Here is a 24,000-nt window from a genome sequence, read left to right as displayed (position 1 = left end):
TGAAACTGACTGTTTACCGTTCGAAATTAATAAATAAATGTGCTGGCTACATCAGCTGTGAGTAACCATAGCAACAGGCAGTAAACTGAAGGGTCCTACGAGCTGAGCGGACTATAAATATCTCCGGTTGCTAAATAACCGTCAGGCGTAACCAGGGAAACCAAGTTATTGTTTGTAAAAACTTTAGATTTCGATTGTAAAACTAATTCAAATATAAACTAATTTTTTTTAAATGTGTTATTTGGCAAGTGACCATGGTATAAGCGGGTTAATGCCTTTCGATGTGTCCATTGTCAGGTATTAATGGACTTCGGCGGAGGCAACCGTCCGACGCGCATCACGCCTCGCCGTCGTCCATTAATACCTGACAATGGACACATCGTCGGGCATTAACCCTTACATAAAACACTTTATACCATAGATTATTTAAAAGCAAGCAGCTTTACAGTGAAGCAGTGTCACTGTCGCTTTCAATTACAACTTAATTTTCTATTATAAAGCATCTCTTCAGTGTGTTCATGTTTTTACTCAAGGAAGTCTGATTTCGAGGGACTGAACAGGATAAATCAAAGAAGGCGGAGCCTCCGAGCCACACCCACCTATTACATCATCACCAAGGACCAATCGCAGTTTGAAGGTGTTTACCAGCTGGAGTAAACGGTTTGCAAACTTCGTGTTGGCCTGATTTTGTTCGAAATGACATCATACCAGTTCATTCTTTGATTTCGCTTGAAGTACTGTATATCGGGGGTTTAAAGCACGTAACAAGCGGAAAATGACAGAGGATGAGTATAATGTTGGGTTTGATGACATGGGGGAAAAAAACTGAAGCAGACGGCTAGAACTGCATGCTCAAGGTACAAAGCGGCACCAGCTAAAATGATTTGCTACACCTTTCTAAACGGTTTGAAAATAATGTTGTTGTTTTTTTTTATCATGGTTCAGATGCTTGACCGTAACATGTGTCCTCTCAAGGCTTATCGTTTTAATGAAAAGACCTGATTAGTGTGTGACATAAAAGGTGCGGCAGAGGGAAATACTCCAAGCACCGAAAGCCGCTACTTACGTCTCTTCTAACCAGTGTCTGGTTCCTCCTGTGTATTATTGAGCTGACAGATGCCAGACAGGGTCAGATAAAGATATCACAACACTGAAGACACACACCAAGACATGGACTGAAGTGATTCTCTACCTCACACAAAGATCCTTATCCAAGACAGATAAATGAATAAAAGGAGAGAGTGACAATCTATGTCATTACAGTATGCCCCCATTACATTTGTTTGTATTTTTCTCCAAATTCTATTTATTTTTTTCTAGATTTCATTTTAACAACAAATTATTAACAGCTCAATAAAATATTTTTTTGGGCCCTATGAAATCTGTTTTAATTTTTTTAAATGTTTTTTTTTTAATTCTGTCCAAGTTTTTTTGCATTCCATTTTAATGGTTAAATTAAATTTTAGTAATCAAAAAGCATGTCTAATTCATTGAAATCAAGAAACATAAATAATTTAACAAACAAAATATTATAAGTTTTGGGGCCCTATGAAATCTATTTAATTTCTTTTTCCCAAATTCAGTTTTTTAAGGGTTTAATAAAATTGTAATAATCAAAAATGTCTAATCAATTCATAAAACTTTAAGTTTAATAGTTAATTAAAATTTCTATAGTGAAATGTTTTATTTTTTCTGGATTTATAATTGAATACAAATTTATTATCAAAAATGGTGGTCATGAAATAAAAGCATACAATATTTAATTAATCTTTTGAAATTTAATCAAAAGAAAATGTATTTTTAGGCAAACGAAGCGCTGCAAAATAGGTTACTGTTAAAATTAAAACATGGAAGAAAAATGTAGATATTCCTTAAAATCTTGATATTCCTTAAAATAAGACATTTTTATAATTGCATTATTACTATTATTATTATTATTATTGCTACTATTATTTTAAAATTATTATTACTTTTAGAGGTACATTGTAGTGTACAATAGTAATGTATTAGTCACAATTTATTAAAGTTTTCATTTTGGTAGGTTGTAGTGAAGACGATAGTTTTTAATCAAATTAAATAGTGAAGCGAACTCTCAGCTCTGAAGATTCCAGGATTCCGTGACATTCCACGTTATCAGTAAATTATGATATGGATTTTATGACTCCACATTTTCATAGGGCCCTATTACAGAAAGAATATGTATGAGCAATGAGATCAAGTGTGTGTGAGCAGTAAAGCTATGCAGACTACCAAGATGAGGACTCAAGGGTTGCAATTTGAGGATGTTGTATTCTCCAGTCTGCTCTCTCTTTGATGCAGTCAGATGAAACAGTTTTAATTGCACATGTAAGGCGGGTGCCAGTAAGTCTGGGCTACCCCGCGAGAAAGCAAAAGGCTCTCCTGAGAATTAACATTTGAACTCTCTCTTGCATATGTATCAGCATCATCCGAGACGCAGCACACACCTCACTTCTACAGTCTCATCATCTCTGCTCCTCCTCACCTAAATCTCACTAAAAAGGTATGCAATGTTAAATGTGTACAATAAGTAATTATACATGTTTGGTATCATTTGAAATGTCTCAGTGCGACTGGTACAAGGGGTCTCATGCCCAAAGAAGTTACACAAAAGGTACTAAAGTTTTTAAGAGTTTAGAAATAACTTGCACACACTGAGGGGTCTTCCAGGCTGCTCTCAAAAGGTGTAAACTCTGAATGCAAATTCCCATTGTTAGCAAATGTTTCCATGTGAAAGAAGTTTCTGTCTTGGTCTGGATATATATGGAATTGCATCAAGAGGCTCGGGGCGATTTGTTACTCAAATTAGCCTGTGATGTATTTTAACAGAGTCCATCATGTATTTTCTAATGTCAGGTTCGTATCTTTTCTCTTTATTCCAGAGCATTTGATGTTTTGTATTTATTATCTTTGAACTGATTATGAAATTGGCGTGATACATTTACCTGACATAATAAATTGTTACATTTGATTTTATTCCGACTGACTCTGAAATTGTTTTCCCAAGTAGGTTAAACAGATTCGTAAATTACTGCAAGTTTTGCATCAGATTAGTGACGACTGATTCAAGTGTACGTGTTTTGCAAAGACAAGAAGTGAATTTCCGTTTAGGGCAGCAAAAGTACCAACCTAAATCTGAGTGTCTTACCTCTGTTTTAATTTAATGTTGCTTTAGATAAGTGTACGTGGAAAACCACAGCATGGCAAATCCAAAGCTATTATAAGAGAAGTAATATTGGTTAGGGGTGTAAATATTAATCGATTCGTATCGATGCATCGATTATACAGCCGACGATTCAATGCATCGATGCGTCCGCAAGAGTATCGATTAATGTGTTTATTTTGCCGCCTGTCTATTTTCAGCATCCGCTCCGACATATGCGTGCGTACAACCTACTCCTAAGCTGCGGGTGGCGCTAACCTCATTATTGTCTTCTTCTTCTTAGTCTATCTATGTTCACACACGCACATTGTTGAGTCTTTCAAGAGCGATGGAAGCGTCAGAGGCAGAGCGAGCTGAAAGTGAAATGTTAACGTTACACACTCCAGTCGGCGTCAAGTCATGGGTGTGGAAGTATTTTGGCTTCAGGAAAACAGATGGAGCAGTGGTAAGAGATGTTGCCGTTTGCAAAGAGAAAGACTGTCAGTGTGAGATAAGATACTGCGGCAATACGTCGAATCTATCCGCACACCTGAAAAGGCGCCATGGTATTGATGGCGAGTGTAAAGAAAGAACACAGGGCCAGGCTTCCACGCCCGCCACATCACTGACAACGTTTTTTCCTCCAAAGTTGTCAAGCACTTCAAAAAGAGCTAAAAACATCACCAAAGCCATTGCGTTTTTTATATGCAAAGACATGAGGCCTTATTGCATCGTAGAGAACAAAGGCTTTAGATACCTGCTCGAAGTTCTTGAGCCGAGGTACAATATCCCCTCACGGCAACATTTCAGCGAGTCCTATATTCCGAACTTCTACACCAAAATTCGTGATGAAGTTATTCAGGGTCTGATGAGTGCAGAGCGAGTAGCCATAACTTCAGATGGATGGACTTCATGCACAACGGAGTCCTACATCACTGTAACGTGTCATTTTATTGACAACAAATGGCAAATGAAAAACCATGTTTTACAGACTCGTGTCTTGGGAGACACTCATTCAGGAGTTAATATCGGGCAGGTTCTGAGAAGTGCGTGTGAAGAATGGGGTATATTGGACAAGGCACCGGCTCTCGTAACCGACAACGCTTCCAACATGATCAAAGCTGGTGAAGAGGCAGGGTTATCACCACATATAAAGTGTTTCGCGCACACACTCAATCTGACAACACAAGATGGCCTGAAGATTGCTGCCACAGAAAGGCTTTTAGGGCGTGTGAGAAGAATTGTGAGTTTTTTTCAGTTGCGCAGTTGCGACCACAGTTTTGAAGGAGAAGCAAAGTTTGCTGGGGCTTCCACCCCACAAGCTCAAAGCAGACGTGAAAACCCGATGGAATAGTTCTTTCGAGATGTTGGAGCGATTTCTTGAACAACAAGCTGCGGTGATGGCGACACTTCTCGACAAGAAAGTCAGAAAAGGCTCGTGTGACGTGCACACACTCAGTGAAAGTGATCTCTTGGCTGCCGAACAAATGGTGAGTCTGCTAGCCCCGCTAAAGGCTGCTACCACTCTGATGTGCGAGGAGAAGCAACCCACTGTGTCCATCGTCGCACCTCTCCGAATAAAGTTGCTGGCGCATTTCGAATATTCACCGGATGACTCCCCCTTAATCAAAGACATGAAACGGCTCATGTCTGATGATCTTAGAGAGCGATATGTTGACGAAGAACCATTCTTACTTCGAGCAGCTGCTTTAGACCCCCGATTTAAAAAGCTTCCTTTCCTGGGTGATGAGAGAAGAAACCAAACATTTGAATATCTTGCTGAAGAAGCAGCACAGCTGAATGAACAGAGGGTAGGTTGTTTCTCATCTTGGTTAATTTAGTGATGGTGTTTAATTTAATTTAATAGTAATACTGATGAACCCGTTGTTCCATTGAGTACTCTAGCTATTTACTTATAACTTTGCCTTTATGTGTATGTGTTTGTCTGTGTTATGAATGAGTCAGAAGGAGTCAGAGGCCCAGCCTGAGGAAACACCTCCTCACTCTTCTCCTCACCAGATTTCTATGGAGCTAAATGAGGTGTGTGATGCAGAAGAAACCACTAAAGGTATGTATTCATATAGACATACTTGATATTTATAGATCTTATATATATATATATATATATATATAAAACACAATAACACACAACTATAATCAAGTCTTATTTTTTATTTCTGTGCCATTCTAGAATGCCCTCCTGTTTCCAAGAAATCAAAGGTATTGGAAGACCTTTTTGGCGACTCCTTCTGCACTGAGGACCCAAGTGTCAGAGACAAAACATCCAAAGAACTTGCCCGTGATGAAGTTAGGAAGTACAGAGATGTTGCATCTTTGAGACTAGATGGTAAGGTGTTAGACTGGTGGAGAGCTCACCAGGCTGAGTTTCCTCTCCTGGCAGACCTGGCCAAGACGTACTTATGCATTCCTGGTACAAGTGTACCATCAGAACGTGTATTTAGTACAGCAGGGGACATTCAGAGCGTTCAGAGCGTAGTGTATTGTCTTCTGAGCATGTGGACCAGTTGATTTTCTTGAAGAAAAATATGTCAAGGAGCACCACTGAGAGTATTGAACTGTAGAGGTCAGTCTCCTTGTTTTTGGATGTTTTGCCATTAATGGGCTGTAGGCTTATGTCCTAGACTTTTGTTACTTTTGATTCTTACTGCACTTAAACTGTTTTGTTGAGTAACTGTTCTATTTGCAAGGCCCTTGCTATAGCTCAAACCATGAGCCATGCTCCTAAATACCTCATTCTTCTAAAATGCAAATGCATTTTTGTTATTTTGTAGTGAATGGGCTGTAGGCTTATGTCCTAGAATTTTGTTACTTTTTGTTATTATTGCACTTTAACTGATTTTGTGGAGTTAACTGTTCTATTTGCAGTTCATCTACTGCAGAGGATGTGCGACCATTACCTCTTAATAAGATGCAAATTGTATTTTTAAAATGTAACCAATTTTGTATAAAAGAAACGTGCAGGGTTGATGTACTTGAACTGTAGGCTGTAGAGGTCTTTTATTTTATTTTATTTTATTTTATTTTATTTTATTTTTACAGTGAATAGGCTAATTGGCCATAGTAGACCTGCACTGTAAGCATTAGACTTTATTATTTTTATTTTGTTGTTATTACAATTTATCTGCTTGCACTTTATTGTAACTGTAGATGCAGTAAAGGCCACACTGAGTCCGAAATTTTCGTATACGTTTTTTCGTGTTCGTCAGCCTTAAAATTCGTCACGCACAGAAACCTTGCACACCCGGTCCGATGCGTATTTATTAAACCTTTGCGGGAAAAAACGCAAAAAATACTAAATGGATTTGTCAAGCAGTGAGGATGATTTTGTTTTTGTTGCCCTCTTTCTTCTTAAAAAGAGAAAAAGAAAGAGGAAATATTGGGTCCATCCAATCCTGAGATTGCGCCGAGAGGAAGGAGTTTCACCTCCTTATCAAGGAGTTGCGAAATTATCCCAAACGATTCAAAATTTACCTCAGATTGTCAGTGGAACAGTTTGATGCTTTGCTAGCGATACTGGAGCCAAAAAGAAGACCACCAATTTCCGTGAACCAATCGATCCTGAAAAGACACTGGCAGTATATGTCTAAGGTATGGGCGCGCGCGCGAACACACACACAAACACACACACACACACACACACGGCCGGCGGAAGCGCTGGGCAGACAGAACAGCTGTATACAGGTTATATTTTATACCCAAATAATACATGATTAGTAATCGAATTGGCTGCTCAATCCATTGTGGATTTTGTCGTTCGCTTGTACGGTGGCTCTGAATTGTCCAAAAAACCTCTCAAAATACTGGCTGTGGATGCGAAAAACGCAGAAAATCGAACCCGATCCGAATTTTTTTATTACGGACGAAAGTTTCGTAGACAGTGTGCAAGCGTGATTGACATAACGTGAGGTCGAATATTTTTTTTAACGTGCGAAAATTTCGGATGCGAATTTCGGACTCAGTGTGCAATGGCCTTAACTGTTATATTTGCTGTTCTATTTATAGTGCATTGAGCACAACTGCTATAGTGTAACAGTAATAGAATACTGTTTCTGTATTCTCAATAAAAGGCTAATTATTTATCTTTGTTGATTTATTTGAAATTTAATAGATATCATTTAAAAATATCTAGTATTGAATCGAATCGAATCGAATCGTATCGAGAGGAATTCTGAAGTATCGAAAATAATCGAATCATTGGCTTAAGATATCGGTATCGTATCGAATCGTCATGAAGGCTCCAATTTACACCCCTAATATTGGTTGACATATATCTGTAGTAGTGGTCATACCTCTGCCTGAAGTAAACGTTACGTTAAATTCAAGTGTATGCAATCACGGGGGCGATACCAAAGTATCTTTGATTGTGTAAACGTGAATGAGACCGATCTCAGGAATATAGTAAAACAAGAAGTGAGGACCTCTGAGCGACATGGCTTCCTAATATGAACGGGTAAAACATAAGTAAAGAGTTAAATAGAAAAAATCAAATGTATTGCTATCCTATTATATATTTGACCAATAACCAATTGGCAATCTAACTTAAATTCGAGGTCGTGATAAAATGGAGTCAGATATAAAATGGAGTCAGATAAAAGCTTAAAATGGAAGTAAATTTCTTTGCCACGTGGAAAGACAGTAATGCGCAGAGACCTTCACCCGTTCTGGCGGAAACCGCCGTTTGGACCGATAAACGGGCTTACACACATCTGTGAGCAGGAGTGAAATAGCAGACACAACAAACAGGATAATTCGTTCTGGTCACATAGATTGGGATGCATATTAACAACAACAAAAAGAAAAGTTCTCTCTGTAAACAAGTTTGGTTTTGGATTTTTGCTTCTAGCGGGTGATTTAAGAAAATGTCTCGGCCATTATTTATTTTACTGCCCATAAAAGTGTGTGTGTGTGTGTGTGTGTGTGTGCGTGCAAAAGCATTTATTTTATAAAATTTTAGGGAAAATAAAATTCTAAATGTGATGTATGTGATTGTATGTATGGTGTTCTGTTGTGCTGAAGGCTCTGGACGGTCATTTTCAAACAAATCTTTTTTTTTTTTTCAGCCTTATGGATCAATAATCAAAATACATGGCTACCATCCATCATACAACATGAGAGAGAAATCAAATAAGCAGTGTGTATTTTGGGAGAGCCATTAAAAGTGGAGTGTTGCTCTAACGGCTATAAAATGCAGAAACTGAGCAGCGTCCAGGACCAGCACGCCGGCAGCAAATGAAGCGAAAAAATAATACACTAATTTGCATTATAATGGGACTCGTGAGGCTGACAAGAGAAAATAGCCTTTGAGACGCTAATGAGGAAAGATAAGGGCAGGTTAACACATGGGGTAATGAGATATAGCATGTGCCATCCCTTCAGTTGATACCCAGACCTAACACTTGTCATTCAAACTTCACCTTTTGACTGTAGTTGGGATAAAATCAACAAAAAACAGGAAGAAAACAATGAAGAAAGAAGAAAGGAAAGGGGGGAAAGAGAATGACAACATTAAAAATGGAGAAAGAAGAAGAAGAAGTACAAGGAGAGGAAGAGGAAGGGAAAACAGAAGATGGATGGATGGATGGATGGATGGATGGATGGATGGATGGATGGATGGATGGATGGATGGATGGATGGATGGATGGATGGATGGATGGATGGATGGATGGATGGATGGATGGATGGATGGATGGATGGATGGATGGATGGATGGATGGATGGATGGATGGATGGATGGATGGATGGACAAGGAAAAATAAGAAAATGGAACAAATGAGGGAAAGTAGGGAGGAGAGGGAAAGAAAAGAACACGGAAAGAGAAAGAGAAGGGACAAATGAAGGCAAGGAAATGAAAATGGAGAAAAGGGGGAAGAGGATGATGAAGGAAGGATTGACAGAGGAAAAGGATGAGAAACATGAAGATAAAAATAAAGGAGGAATGAAAGGAATAGGAAGGAAGGAAGGAAGGAAGGAAGGAAGGAAGGAAGGAAGGAAGGAAGGAAGGAAGGAAGGAAGGAAGGAAGGAAGGAAGGAAGGAAGGAAGGAAGGAAGGAAGAATAATAAGATGGCAATGGAAGAAAAAGAAGAGAAAAGGGAATTGGATGGATGGATGGATGGATGGATGGATGGATGGATGGATGGATGGATGGATGGATGGATGGATGGATGGATGGATGGATGGATGGATGGATGGATGGAAACAGGAGGAAATCAAATCAACACTGTGTGGTATTAAAAAGGCTTGAGTGAAAGAAAGTCAATGATCTCAGCACTTGGACGAGATCACATCCAGGTTACTGGCATTCCTCACTTTACTGAATTCCCAGAATGCAACAGCCCATACAGACATAAAAGACAGCAACACACAGATGGGTTTCTACTTTCTCTTAACCTCAGTAAACAACTACTCAAGAGACCCAAGAGTTTCTGACACTGGTTTGATGTTTACATTGTTCCACCAGAGATTACAGCGAGTCCAGCTCTCAGAACAAAACCATTACACCATTTTACCCATAAAACATCTCAAGTGCAAACTGCCAACTTTGCCCATTGTAAATGGGCAACTAATCAGAGTAACAAAGTAGCAAGATTTGTCTATGTGTAACAAAGTCCAACCGGTTTGAGTTTTCCAGACACTCAATCCTGCGACAGCTTGGCCTTTAGACAGGTGTTCAGTCACACAACCTGGGGACGAGGAGCAGGGCAACAATAGAGAACGTGGGAAATGGCGTTGTGTGTCGAGGGAGGATAAACGGCGTGTGATACGCGTCTTTGGACCGGAGCCATGGTAATTACTTCACTGGGGGTTGCTGGGTTGGCATCATCTCACGCTCTTTCGGTCGAAGTGTTTGCCAACAGTGCCAGTAAAAGTGACTACACCAGCTGTCCAAACACGAGGAGGGGGTTCGACCGGAGACCCTGCGCATGTATTTCAAACTGATTGCAGTGTCACTATATTCCACCAGCATTGTCTATGTGCTAAGAGCACAGCTTAAAGGAACAGTTCACCCTGGAATGAAAAAGAATTTTCAAGCCAAATGACGAAAAAGCTCCATAAAAGTTATCCATATGACTTAATACTGTTCAAATGTCTTTGTGTGATGGAAAGACAAAAATTTAGATAGAAAGACCTTGTACACCTAATGGTTGAAAGATAAGGGGTTGTCGTGTATCAGGCCTGCACAGTCACCAGATCTGAGTATTATTGAGCCATTTTGGGGTGTTTTGGAGAAGCGAGTCAAAAAACTTTTTCCTCCACCAGCATTACGTAGTGACCTGGCCGCTGTTCTGGGAGAGAGGGAGGGAAGGAAGGAAGGAAGGAAGGAAGGAAGGAAGGAAGGAAGGAAGGAAGGAAGGAAGGAAGGAAGGAAGGAAGGAAGGAAGGAACAATAATAAGATGGCGATGGATGGAAGAAGAAGAGAAAAGGGAATAATAATAAGATGGATGGATGGATGGATGGATGGATGGATGGATGGATGGATGGATGGATGGATGGATGGATGGATGGATGGATGGATGGATGGATGGATGGATGGATGGATGGATGGATGGATGGATGGATGGATGGATGGATGGATGGATGGATGGATGGATGGATGGATGGATGGATGGATGGATGGATGGATGGAAGGAAGGAAATGTCAAAGATGGAATAAAGGAAATGAACAAGAAGAGGAAGGAAGGAAGGAAGGAAAGCCACCAGCATCATCACATCATGACTTGGCTGCTGTTCTGTAAAGGAACGGCTCAATCCCTCTGGCCGCTGCGCAGGACTTGCATCTGTCAACTGATTCTGTATTGGCCGCAAAAGGAGACCCTACATCATACTAATAAATTATTGTGGCCTAAAATTCAAATCCATCATTGTTTACTGTGCTCTCGGGGTTGGATGGCCTGCATTGTCATCCCGTAGACTCAAGCACTGATACACATTTATATATACAATTATTTTGGCTTTGCTCCCCTCTCACTTACAGCAGCATATCATTCAAAAAGGTGTAAAGAATTATGGTCTCCGTTCAAAAGATTATTGTCTTTTAAACATCCCGAAAGTCCAAACAAACATGGGTAATGCTGGGGACAAACTTAACAACTAGCTGTGAACCACCAAATGTGAACACCGACTGAACGAAACTGTCTCTGACTTGGTGCATGATCAGTCATAGGTATCAAATTACATTAATAATCGGCTTAACACTCGTTAAGTGTGTCCCCGGCTTAAACGGGCGTTTAGTTATAATGCTCCGTTTGATTGGAACCAGTTACAAGATAAATTATGCTTACAAGATCTGGTATTTCTAAATGAATTTAGTATTTCTCACTATGAACTAGTTGTTTATTAACATGCATATGACTAGGATATTGGCTGTTTATTAGTACTTATGAAGCACATATTAATGCCTTATTCTCCATGACCATATCCTACATCCCTAATTAATAATGTGTGTGTGTGTGTGTGTGTGTGTGTGTGTGTGTGTGTGTGTGTGAGTGAGCGTGTTTGTGAGTTTGTGTGTGTGAGCGTGTGTGTGTGTGTGTGTGTGTGTGTGTGTGTGTGTGTGTGTGTGTGTGTGTGTGTGTGTGTGTGTGTGTGTGTGTGTGTGTGTGTGTGTGTGTGTGTGTGTGTGTGTGTGTGTGTGTGTGTCACTTTAGGTTTTAAAGTTAGGGCCACCTGACAAGCTTGCTACTCTTAAGTTTTTCCACACATGCTTAGTGAAAAAGAAATGAGGAAATTCTAGCTAGTTCTCATCCTCATGTCTCAACAACAGCAGGGGCTAATGGGTTCACGGATATATTAATAATGGAAGAATATATGCTAGTGTGATAGCTACAAGCTGTTAATCTGTGAGCCAAGAGAGTTCAGATGACATTTACACATTAATAAAGAAAGATGCTTATGTTACATCAGCCGCATTATATTTTTACAAGTCACAAGTTCACAATTGAAGCATATGTGCGGGGCAGTCAGTATGGTGTCAAATCAACAATATCTTGTGTTTAGCTGTCAGAATCAATATCCATATATATATATATATATAATATAAAATATAAAATTGATCAGATTCCTAAATGCTGTGCGGCTTCTCAATTACCTGCTCATCATTTTCATCAATATCATTCTCAACCATCCATACTACAGCTTTAAACACCACATCCATGTTATGAGTTATTGTACAAATACTAGAGGTGGGCATAGATTAATTTTTTTAATCTAGATTAATCTAGATTAATTTTGAAATTAATCTAGATTAATCTAGATTAAAATGGCTCATTTGAATTCTGCCGAAGGCATTCAGAATATGTGTGCTACCCAAATAATGACTATAAAAGTAAGTCTTTGAGAACGGGTTTCTCAAGCCAGGTGGCGCATTAGACCAGGGGCTCATCTCCTGTTTCCAAAATGCATCACAAACTGCTTGAGAAAGCTGTTCTACTCATAGACTGTAAAAGGTTACTACTGTACTGTTACCGTCCATAGGCAACATTAGGTAGGCCTATGTTATTATCAACTACTATAGGCTATCAATTAGGGATGGGCGATATGGCCTAAAATCTATATTGTGATATACATTGCAGCCTCTTGCGATAACGATATACAGTATATTATAATAAAACCATTTCAGAACAGATTACACAGACCCATGCTAAACAACTGCTAAATGTTTTTTTTTTTTAAAGGGTGTATGTAGTTTTGAGAACATATATTGTGCAAAACTGTAAGTATACAACATAATTTTGCAGATAAATAAAATTTAAGTACACTAGCTGCAGAGACTTAAGTAGGTCTAATGTTTATTATGGCTTGGAGCTTATGAAACCCCAAATTTAAAATTAGAATATTGTCTAACTGATGTCTTTTCAGTTAAAAAGAAACACAACAACGATTCTTAAAATCGAGATTATGTGCTACACCACTAAGATATATTGGAATGGGAATAATACGCGCGCGCTGGTATTCAGTGATATCATGTTTCGTTTTGAATTTGAGGTGGTCGAACGGATTAGTCGTGTGTTAACTTACCGAACTGTTACCCCACACACTCTGTATTTAGTTTGCTGCTGCTCATCTGACGGCTTAAACCCGAACCAAGTCCAAATAATGGATGTTGCACCGATCTTTTTCACCAGCTTTCACTTTCAGCCGTGTTTACTTAAGATGACGACGAATATGCGTTGCAGCCGGGTTTACCTCGCGGCCGCGGGTAGATTGCGTCATCATAGCTTGTGTAGTATAGAGCCATCTCCCAACCCAACTTGGAGAATAGATTAACGGCGATATTTTTTTTATCGTGCGATAAGAGTCTCGCCGATAACGGCCCACCACTAACAAATACTGATTAGGGTATTAAACAGAATAAATTAATCCTAACATGAATTGAACTCTAGAATAAACAGATAAAAATGCAGCTAAAGATGACTTTTTTAGATTTAGAATTTAAAAGTTTTACACTAAACAACTTCATGTAAGAATGAAATCAGTATACCAATGTATATATTAGTAATAAGCAATGTTCACTTGTATACATACTGAACAAAAACATTTAACTTCATGCAACCTGGTTTCTGTGAAGAATTTCTGTGAAAAGTAATAAAAATCGTTGCTTATAACCGATTCTCAGATTTGCAGAAACTAATCACTAATCAGACCGGATCGCATTAAAGGTTTCCAGTTAAAACTGTGTTGTGCAAGTTAATGACTAACGATCTTTGCAACGGAAGTGAATCAATCAAAACTAACTTTATCTGGACAATAACTTTATTCTAGAGCTACTATAAAGCCAAAACAATCTCTGTTACTTTAATGTCATATTATCACTGTAAAGCTGCTTTGAAACGGTCTATATTGTTAAAAGCGCTGTATAAATGAAGGTGACTTGACTTCTAATCTAGTAATATTATTGTTTTTTCTACTGTATATTGGAACGGATTATACCAGAGAAGTGCTCTGCAAATAAAGCTCACCAGAACAGGCATCATCAGGTCTGCAATGTACACAAACAGAGCTCCCAGTGTAAACCCCACAGCGACAGGGAGGAACGCGAAGTCCCCATATTTCCCAGATTCCTCGGCCATCTCGATAGCAGGAGCCAGCAGGGACCAATAGGACGCCGCCAGCATGACCTGAGGACCGAGAGACACGGTTAAACACAACACATCTCACTCTTACACACCAAAACACAACAATTACACTTAATAATAAAGGAGCAATGAACCATTTTTTGGCTAAATAACCCTTTTTTCCACTATAAAGAACATTTTATGCAATGGATGTTAAAGGTTTGTCCTGGAACCATCAATACCAATTAAGAACCTTTACTTTTGTTCACTGTCATGTGCAAAACACAGCTAGTTTAACCCTATATTAAGCCTACTGTATCATATCTGATATAGTTACTACTAATATTTCAAGATGAACACTTACTGGACTGAAGCAACTCGGTTTACTTGATTATCAATACCTAATTTCTTAGAAAAATCATGTTCAAATGTGAGTCTCAAATATGATGATCAGGCTTTTGAGGAAGGTTTATTTGTTCATCTCTTATTCATCATTGTATTGCATTGCAATATGTGTTTTAAAACTACAGAGCTTTGATCATAAAACTAAGCATTTAAATATCATCTTACTAAGATTTTGATATTTGTATGCATTTTATGCAAGTATCTGCTATACTGTTATAAAGATCTCATTGATTTACATTGACAAGCATCAGAATTTCTTTTTGTCCACACAAATATCAGCATATTTAATTTTTTCTCCACATTCTCACTATTTCAAACGATATGAGCCATAAAAGGCTGAAGCATTGAATATGATACAAAACATAAAACATGCATGCAAACTTTTTCATCTGAAGTCACAATGAACTTTTCCATTTAAAGGGGTGGTTGATTATGATTTCACATTTCTAGCTTTAGTTAGTGTGTAATGTTGCTGTTTGAGCGTTAACAACATCTGCAAAGTTACAACCCTCAAAGTTCAAAGCAAAGGGAGATATTTGCTTTTAAAGAAATCGTTTAAGGACTACAAGAAACGGCTGGTAGAGACTACACCACATTCCTCCAGGGTTAATGACATCACCAACCCTAGAATTTACATAAACTCCGACCCCGGGAACGCGATTTATAGATTATCAAGACAGAATATGCTAATCAATGACTAGAAGATAACTCCATATCAGCTAGGTACATAAATTCATCAACTAACCATTCAGAAATGTTCTGTTGCTTCTACATGTTATCACTTCTTCTTGAGTCTCTCCATCTTTCTGACTCCGGTGTAAACATAAAAAGGCTAAACGTTTTTGACATTTTCAGGACACAAGCTGTTGAAGCTCCGCCCCCTGTGCCGGGAGCAGCAGCTCATTTGCATTTAAAGGTACACACACAAAAACAGTGCGTTTTTGCTCACCCTCAAAAATTTACAACTTTAACATGCTATATAAAAATATCTGTGGGGTATTTTGAGCTAAAACTTCATATACACACTCTGGGGACATCAGAGACTTATTTTACATCTTGTGAAAAGGGCATTATACCACCCATAAAAAAAAAAAAAAAAAGGCTTTACAGGGTTAAATTGGATTTTCCATACTTTTTGTTCACAAATGTGTCTTAATATGGCCAGAATCACGCTAATGATAAGCTAAAACAAGCCTTTGTTGGTAATGGAGAAGAGCAGCGCAGTGATCAGAGAGGAGAAGATGCAGCATTATCAAGCTTCTGTTTGACAGGGAAGTGCAAACTCTTCTTCAAAGAGACCGACTGGATATTAGATGAGAGGAAAAGGCATGGGGGGGGGGGGGGGAATTATCATCTGCAACAGAATCCTGAAGAAATTAATGTGTGAGAGTGTGAGATCTATTTTTCATTCCTTTTGAACTTTTTGCCATTCAATTTCAATTTGGATTGTTTTAGATTAATCACTTCAGATCTTCATTTCTGATTTGTAAATGTGACAGAACTGGAATATAGCACACAGCTTATTACAATAGCATTTGAAAGAGCATGTAACAAGAAACATTTCTGAAGTTTTGTTTACTACTCAAATACGGTTTAGTTGGGGCAATATTATTGATCTCCTGCATTATATGAGAACTGAACTGAGCTGGACGATGACATCACGGTTTTCTCCAGAGCGGCTGTATAGATTAATTAACTAAATTAATAACTTATTTACAACAGAAATGAACCGTCTTACTTGTTTTTTTGTTTTTTTTGGCTATTTTCTTCTAGATCTGCTTTACAGCAGAAATACATCTTTGTTGCATTATTTTCCTGTTATCTCTGTAAAGCTGCTTTAAAACAATCTGTTTAGTCATAAAGATCATATTTATGCTCACAGCATGCATATGTTACTGAGACACAAAGATACAGTTGAATTATGATGTTTTTTGATGCTTTTATTTTGTGCTCTGACAATAAAATCAGCTTAAAACACATTCGATACAGAATGCAAATCTTCCAAACTCCAGTTTGCATAAGAAGACTTTTATATTATTCATGATTGAAAAGTGTGGTACAAAACCCTCAAGCAGAAAAGAGCACATTTTTTCTATGCTGTCCAACATTTTTGGCTAAATCATGATCAAAGACTTGTTCATTCATCCTGTCGGCACCCTGGTGACGATATCAGGACCTAAAGGAAGACACCGGCACTGTGTCTTACTCAGAGAGGTGATATTTTATTTCACACACACACACACACAAGAATAGCAGACAATGACTCACTCACATAAACTCACCGACAGAATCTCAAGGAAACATTGTAACAATGTAAAACAAAGCAAACACACCTACTTTTTCCAACACTGTGCTCTGATTGGTCGTCTGGATCAGTGCGTTCTGATTGGTCGAGCGCTTCGAGTGTGTCTGGGAAATGCCCCGCCCTTTACCAGAACCACCAGTTTAACACACTACTAACTAACTCAACCACTTTATTCTGCGTATTAATTATTTAAATGAGGAATATTGTGACGTGTTCGTTCCCGGAAGAAACTCAAGACTACACTGGAGGCGTTTCAGGAGTTCAGAAACACTGACACTGATATAGAGAAGAACTTTGTGCTTTGAAACTTTGCTTTCACTCTCAAACAGCAACATTATACACTAAAGAAATATAAACATTGAAAAAAAGCATATTAGGTCCACTTTAAAACATGATGAATAATTAAGAAAGCTTTCCACCAGGTTAAAAAAGCTCCACGCTTCCTTGCTTTTCAAACATTATAAACGTTTTAAAGCAGTCCTGCAAAAACAGACGGTGAGAAAGACGAGAGGATTTGAGGAGGAGTGTGGCATTACAAATACATCTGCATTTAATAAAAATCCTGAAGGGTTAAAAAAGTAATTATGAAAAGTGACAGGTAATTCTTATTTGTAATGCAACTTCTTGTTCATAACAAACGCATCTGGGAAGCTGTGTACTACAATTAACATTTAAAAAAAACTAAACAATAAAAATCATTTGGATTATCATTAATGGTTCATTAAGCTATCATCATCATCACAGTTCTGGAAAACAAAACATTAAAACCTGCAGAAACCCTTCAGCACAACAGGATTAACATGACTTTAAGATAATCTGATTAGTGTTCAAATGTTTGATATTACACACTTACTTAATGTACCAAACCATCAATGTCTTACTGCATATTGTATTTGTACAGGTTTGCTGTACTTGTTTGTACAATTTGGGCAACATTTTTGCGATTATATATAAATATGACTATAAAATAACAGTCAACTCAAGTCAAGTAACATTTATTTCTATAGCGCTACAGATTATACAAATAAGCTTCTCAGTAATAAATAGGAAAAGTTTTATTATTGTAAAATTCTTCAGTTATGAAACTCAATTTAGTTGAATGTTTATTCGATTTAGTTCAATAACAGTGTCAATGTTCATAAATAATAATAATAAATATCATTAACATTAACAAATTAAACAACATAAAAAACATTACTTTTGTAATATTACACTGCCAATAAAAAATAATATAAAATTTAACCGAGTTGTGATTTTAGTTTTATTTGGATTAATCGTGCAGCACTAGAATACTACATTACTAAACTATTAAGACTAATATTAATAATAAGCCCTATTCGGACGGGATTAACTTTACAAGGGTAGATGGAGTGATGTAATTTTACCACAGGGCGGTCATTGGTCACACTATGACATCATACTGAGGAAAAATCCGAAACGAGCTGTTTTTGCAGCTTGGTTTCAATAAAAGCTATTTTTGGACTAACGAAACTTGCAGGAGTATTTTTAAAGTACGATGACCTCTTAGAAGTCAAAAGATCAAGAAAAAAAAAATAGATTTCTCAATTCACGAGCCCTTTAACTGAAAGCACAGATAATGGCCTAAGAAATGGCCAATGGTTTCTTAATGGTTAAGAAATGGCCAGTTCGCACAGGATAAGATATCTCTGTAAAACTAGCAGAAGTGGGAGAGTAACTCGATTTGCGCATCGCCGTCACCCTCCTGTCGTCATGTGTGTATTACATTGCTTCCTGATATCAGGTGCGCAAACACATATAACCTATATTATATATATATATATATATATATATATATATATATTAGGGCTGTCAAAGTTAGCGCAAGATCATATTAACGGCACTAATTTTTTTTACGCGCGATTAACGCCGAAATCAGAACACAGATATTGTCTTTATCTTATGTGAATTTGATTTCACCAGACGACGGCTCGATTATCAGAATTGTTGTGCAGATTAACTTAACATCTTGGAAGGAAGAGCTGGTTATGTCTTAATGGGTCGCGTTTCAGTCACCATTTCAAATTCATTCCGTTGTTTGACAACAGAAACAGTAAAATATACCAATGAAAACAGTTTTATTGAGAATTTAGCTTCATCAAAATGGGCACAGAGAGAGACAAACTACAATGTAATAATAAATAATAAATGTACATTTAGCATTTTCAGAAGAGCTGCCCTGTCATGCAAAAATCTAAACATGTTTGTGTTAGTAAATTGCTCAGTGCAAAGAAAGAGAAGTAATGGTAACCTGGCATTTTTTTGTTCTTTCTATGTGTCTAATAGACATGAACAAGTTCTTTGAAAAACATCTATGACCTTTGAAACATGTCTCGTCCTTATGCTATATATTGACTATGGTTTCAATAATAAACATACATTTGCATAAAGCATCCATATTTATCCATGCCCATGTTGATTTAGAGTATTACAAACTTGAAAAGTATTAATTTAAGGTACATTTAGAACAAATAAAAAAATGTGCGATTAAATGCGATTAATCGCGAGTTAACTCATGACAATCATGCGATTAATCGCGATTCAAATTTTTAATCGATTGACAGCCCTAATAATATATATATATATATATATATATATATATATATATATATATATATATATATATATATATATATATATATATAAAACAGTTATGTCTGGTCGAACGATGTATTAATTAACTTTAGATTGGATTGTGTTGGTACTTATCTAACGATAAAAGAAGTTTCGTGCCTCTAACAAGTGCTGTCGATCTTCTCTCTGATCTGAATGGTGTGTGTAAAACACTTGAGTTTTGCCACAGACTCGTCCCAGCGTCTAGAACGCAACTGATGCTTTTTCAAGCGACTCCATACTTGAAAAACCGCGGAAAACTACTTATAAACACGAAATGACGCAATATTTACATACATATTTACAGCAGGTCTATTCCCACGGGATTAGTATTACCTGAGGTCCTTTTTCCAGACGTTTTTACTGAAGGTAAAAGTCGCCGTAATCTTTACTGACATTGTCCGTGATGATCTCTGAGATGCACATTCGGACGGGACTAAAATCACAGAGAAGCTCTGGTAATTATTACTTTACCCCATCTCTCCATGTTAAACTAGTCCCGTCCGAATAGGGCTAGAGTCTATTCTGTTAGGACAAGAGAAAAAAAAAAAAAAACATTCATGGAAAGCTATCTGTCTCTGGAAATTACACTTGTATTTCCGTAGCAGCCAAAGCAGCACTTTACGATTATTGTTGTTATTATTATTATTATTATGTCTTGTGGAAAACCTCAATTTCCTGCTCCATTTGACATCCGTTTTGTTCCCTTTGAGGTTAAAGCTGTTATTAACATCAGGGGTGAAACACGCAGGTTAATCGAGGACTTCTTCTATAATGAACCCAACTGAGCTGCGCATTTCAGGTCAATTAAACTCTGAGGTTCTGACACCTCTAAAAGGTGTGCTATTTATTTTCTTTTTGGAAGGGGGTAATCATTTCATTTTCTTGTGCACCTCTTTCCCCAAGAGGAAATGCTTTGAATAAGAACAAGACGGCATAATAATGTTGAGTGTCTAGACATGTTCCCGCACAAAGACGAACATACCTGCTCAGTTAATGGCTCATTACAGGCGCAGTGATTGCACAGGGGCTCAGAGGCCTATTGATTGACTGATGAAACACAACTACAAGACAAACAGGCAATCTCAGGAACCGAGCGATGATGCACGGCTGTCCTTCAGAGATAAAGGTGAACCTTGTGCTTTCAGTTAAAGGGCTCGTGAATTGAGAAATCAATTTTTTTTTCTTGATCTTTTGACATATAAGAGGTCATCGTACTCTAAAAATACTCCTGCAAGTTTCGTTAGTCCAAAACGGCTTTTATTGAAACCAAGCTGCAAAAACAGCTCGTTTCGGATTTTTCCTCAGTATGATGTCATAGTGCAACGAAGGACCGCCTACTTCTACATCATAGCATCTGTGGCCCCGCCCACCGATTTCCACATAATATCTAGAAGTAAATACGAGAAATAGGATTACTCCAGTAACAAAACGATAGAGACTCTGAAGATTACAAGATGTTTTGAAATACCAAGTTGTGGAAAAAACATTCTTTGCATTCCCTTCCTTGTGATCCTTACATTACGAAAGTGTGGATTAACTTTTTTATTATTATTATTATTCCAGTAAGAAACTGTACATTTAGTTGCCAAAGCAACTTTTTTAAATTTTCATTTACTTTAAGGTGAAGCACTAAAATTATTACCTGGAAATAAATAAATAAATAAAACTGAAATAAAAAACAGATTTTTTATTTTTATTTTTACATAATTACATAAACTATGAAATTAAAATAAAATTGAAACTGAAAATATAGAATAAATGGCAATTAAAAATATTAATAAACATTATTAAAAACTATAATGGCATTAAATAACAATTAAATGAAATTTCATCCATGAAAATTAAATGAATAAATAAAAAAGGTTTAAAAAAAAAGGTCCACAAATGCAGTGAACCACAACTTATCCTTATCTGTAAAATAAAGTTGTTTAAGACTTATTTTCTTTGTTAACATCTGTGTGTTTGTCTATTTGTATTAAACTCACAGTCACTAAAAGCACTTTTAGTTGATTGTTGTGCAGTCCAATTACGAAGCTACAGCTAAAGCCTAATTATCTTTCTGCAGCTGAAGGAGAATTTAATCCTCTTGAAAACCCCATTTCTATGTTGTAAAATGAAGGAAAACTCATTAATTAGCCTGCCCTCAGGTGGAGATTCTTTCTTTCCTCATCTTAATGCACCGTCAATAAAATGCGCTGTTTGCTGCAGCCACACATGCACACACACTAACATCACGCACACACAGTTGAGCCGCTCGCCCAGTGTGTATGTGTGTGTGTGTGTGTGTGTCTGTTATTTTCAGATATTTTTTCAATCTTGGACCTCGGTGTTGCCAGCAGAAATATTTCAGCACTGCACTAGCGTCCACACATCCATATTGAGGGACATTGTGACTTTGAGCAACAGTACACATTACCAAACATAAGAACCCAGTGACACCATGTAATATATATTTACATATTTTTTAATATCTAACTTTAATCTAAATTAAAATGCAAATAAAATAAAAAAAACACAAACTATTACATTAGATTAGATTCAGCTTCACAGTCATTTTGCAGAGTACAATACAAAGCCAATACAGAACATAACACAAAGTTACATTTACAGCAGAGACAATCAACTAGAGCGACCTGTTTTTTCTTCAAAAGACAATTATAATTCAAATTACACCTGCCAGTTTTGCACTGTACGCACTATATAAGCATGTAATCCAATAATCCTTTATAATTTGTGTGACATCAACCATTTAAAAATCACCAGAGAAAACTTAATTGGAAGGTATGCAGGTTAAGCTGGAAAAAAAAATTAATAATAAATATAGCTGCAAGCAGCAATTAACGGGGTATAAGTGCTTTAAGGCCTTTAAGCCACTGCGTAAAAAACTATTGTTTAATTTAACAAACCTGCAACCATCTAGATCATAGACGGAAATTGAGCCATTTACAGCCAAAACAGGCAATTTACTAAGGACATATATGTTTTAAAGCTTTTTGTCAGTTATCGAGGTTGAGCCAAAAAAAAGGTTAAAGGTTTTTTTAAATAATCTCTAATATTTAACAAATGATTCGATTGACAGCGGCGGTCCTAGAGGCAAAGTTGCTCAGAATGAGGAGTTCTATCATATGGTTTGAATGTCTTGGGCATGTACACAAAATCGTGTGATATACAATCCTTTATACCTGAAAAGCGTGAAGGCGTACCCCTCTAGAGCCGTGAGTCAGTTCGTTTTCGTTTCGTTCCGATCGGCCTCCGTTAACCTTGTCTGACAGCCGCTCGAAATTCATTGGCCGACAGCAGCCTTGTTTTTCGAGATACACAAATGTCCTCGTAGACAATCATGGCACTTTGGACAAAGACACTGCATGCCAATTTTCAAGTCAATCGGACTAACTGTTTCGTAGCTATAGCTGTTTTCGTGTTTTGTTTTTGCCAGTCGCCGCAACTTTTTACGCGACCACAGACCAAGCCGAGTTTCTCTCATTCCGTTCAAGAGGGATAGCCGTTTTAGTAAAAGTGGCCACGCCCACTTTGAACGTTTTGGTGTCCCATCGCAGACGTCAATCAAAATTTCAACCTTTTTAGATAATTATTAACAATCAGACTCCAGAATATTTAGACACTGGTTTGTTTTTTTGTTTTTTTCGTAAAATCCAAAATACCTGAAAATTACGCCACAAGGGTGACGATCGAATCCGTGACATGCATTTTGTTTGCCTTGAACCAAGGATTCCATCAATATAAGACATTGAGCCTGTGACGATCGGTTTAGGAGTTATGACTCATTACATACTTTTTGATCACTGTGGCGCCACCATCAGGCCGATTGGGGCGAGGATGTGTACTACCATCCCTTAAAGTTTCAACTCTCTACGACTTACGGTTTGGTCTGCCGGATCACTTTTAGGGGGTCATGATAAAATCATTGATTTGTTTCAGCACTACGTGCCTGTTATAGACATTTAGTAATTACAGCAATTAAACTGAATGAATAATTAAAATGTATGAATTGAAATGAGCCCTGAAATCAGATTTAAGATCCAAATTGGCCATTAACGGTTTTATTACCAATTTAACCGTAATTGAATTTTTTCTTCTCCTCTCAGTCTGAGCTCTAACACACACACACACACAGTCTTTATCCAACGTTTCAAGCCATCCCATCCCAGGCTCTTCTCTGAATTCATCGGCCCAGTATTGATTTGTAATCGGGCTCAGTGACGGGGATGGAGAGCATTAGACCGCATTTAAATTCTACATCCTGTATAATTAAATCTGTCCACCTTCCCTCAGAAGTGCTCGATACGCTGATGATGATTAGACGTGGGAGGCGCATTTTCAAGTTACGACTAAACTTTTTTGTCTTCAAAGTGAACACCTAATACAGACCTACACAACACTGAATCTGTCTGGGGGGAAAAA

The 24,000-nt window shown here is 37.6% G+C and overlaps 2 protein-coding genes across 5 annotated transcripts in view; one reads left to right on the top strand and one right to left on the bottom strand.

The window, feature by feature from the left end:
• slc39a11 (solute carrier family 39, member 11) overlaps nucleotides 1-24,000 on the bottom strand; it is a 163,831-nt gene that overhangs the window by 132,761 nt on the left and 7,070 nt on the right. For both annotated transcript variants that reach the window (XM_082152173.1, XM_082152174.1), the window contains exon 4: nucleotides 14,139-14,297. In XM_082152173.1, coding sequence (XP_082008299.1) covers nucleotides 14,139-14,297 — 159 coding nt within the window. The remainder of the gene's footprint in view (nucleotides 1-14,138; nucleotides 14,298-24,000) is intronic.
• LOC309485345 (E3 SUMO-protein ligase ZBED1-like) lies at nucleotides 3,265-6,328 on the top strand. Of its 3 annotated transcripts, none has more exons than XM_082152176.1 (3): nucleotides 3,265-4,971; nucleotides 5,126-5,228; nucleotides 5,352-6,328. In XM_082152176.1, the coding sequence occupies exons 1-3, from the start codon at nucleotides 4,525-4,527 to the stop codon at nucleotides 5,687-5,689; spliced, it is 888 nt and encodes a 295-aa protein (XP_082008302.1). In that variant the 5' UTR covers nucleotides 3,265-4,524; the 3' UTR covers nucleotides 5,690-6,328. The 3 variants fall into 2 exon arrangements, 1 of the variants encoding a protein (XP_082008302.1); XR_014201137.1 differs by having other exon boundaries at nucleotides 3,265-5,228.

Source organism: Leuciscus leuciscus, assembly GCF_965113295.1.
Source record: "Leuciscus leuciscus genome assembly, chromosome: 21".
Classification (NCBI taxonomy): domain Eukaryota; kingdom Metazoa; phylum Chordata; class Actinopteri; order Cypriniformes; family Leuciscidae; genus Leuciscus; species Leuciscus leuciscus.
This window is presented reverse-complemented; position numbering and strand designations above follow the sequence as displayed.

Excerpts from the sequence above, each read along its gene's own strand:
- LOC309485345 (XM_082152176.1), top strand. The coding sequence starts at position 4,525 with ATGTTGGAGCGATTTCTTGAACAACAAGCTGCGGTGATGGCGACACTT. Across the intron at positions 4,972-5,125 it reads CACAGCTGAATGAACAGAGG|AAGGAGTCAGAGGCCCAGCC; the intron begins GTAGGTTGTTTC and ends TGAATGAGTCAG. Across the intron at positions 5,229-5,351 it reads TGCAGAAGAAACCACTAAAG|AATGCCCTCCTGTTTCCAAG; the intron begins GTATGTATTCAT and ends GTGCCATTCTAG.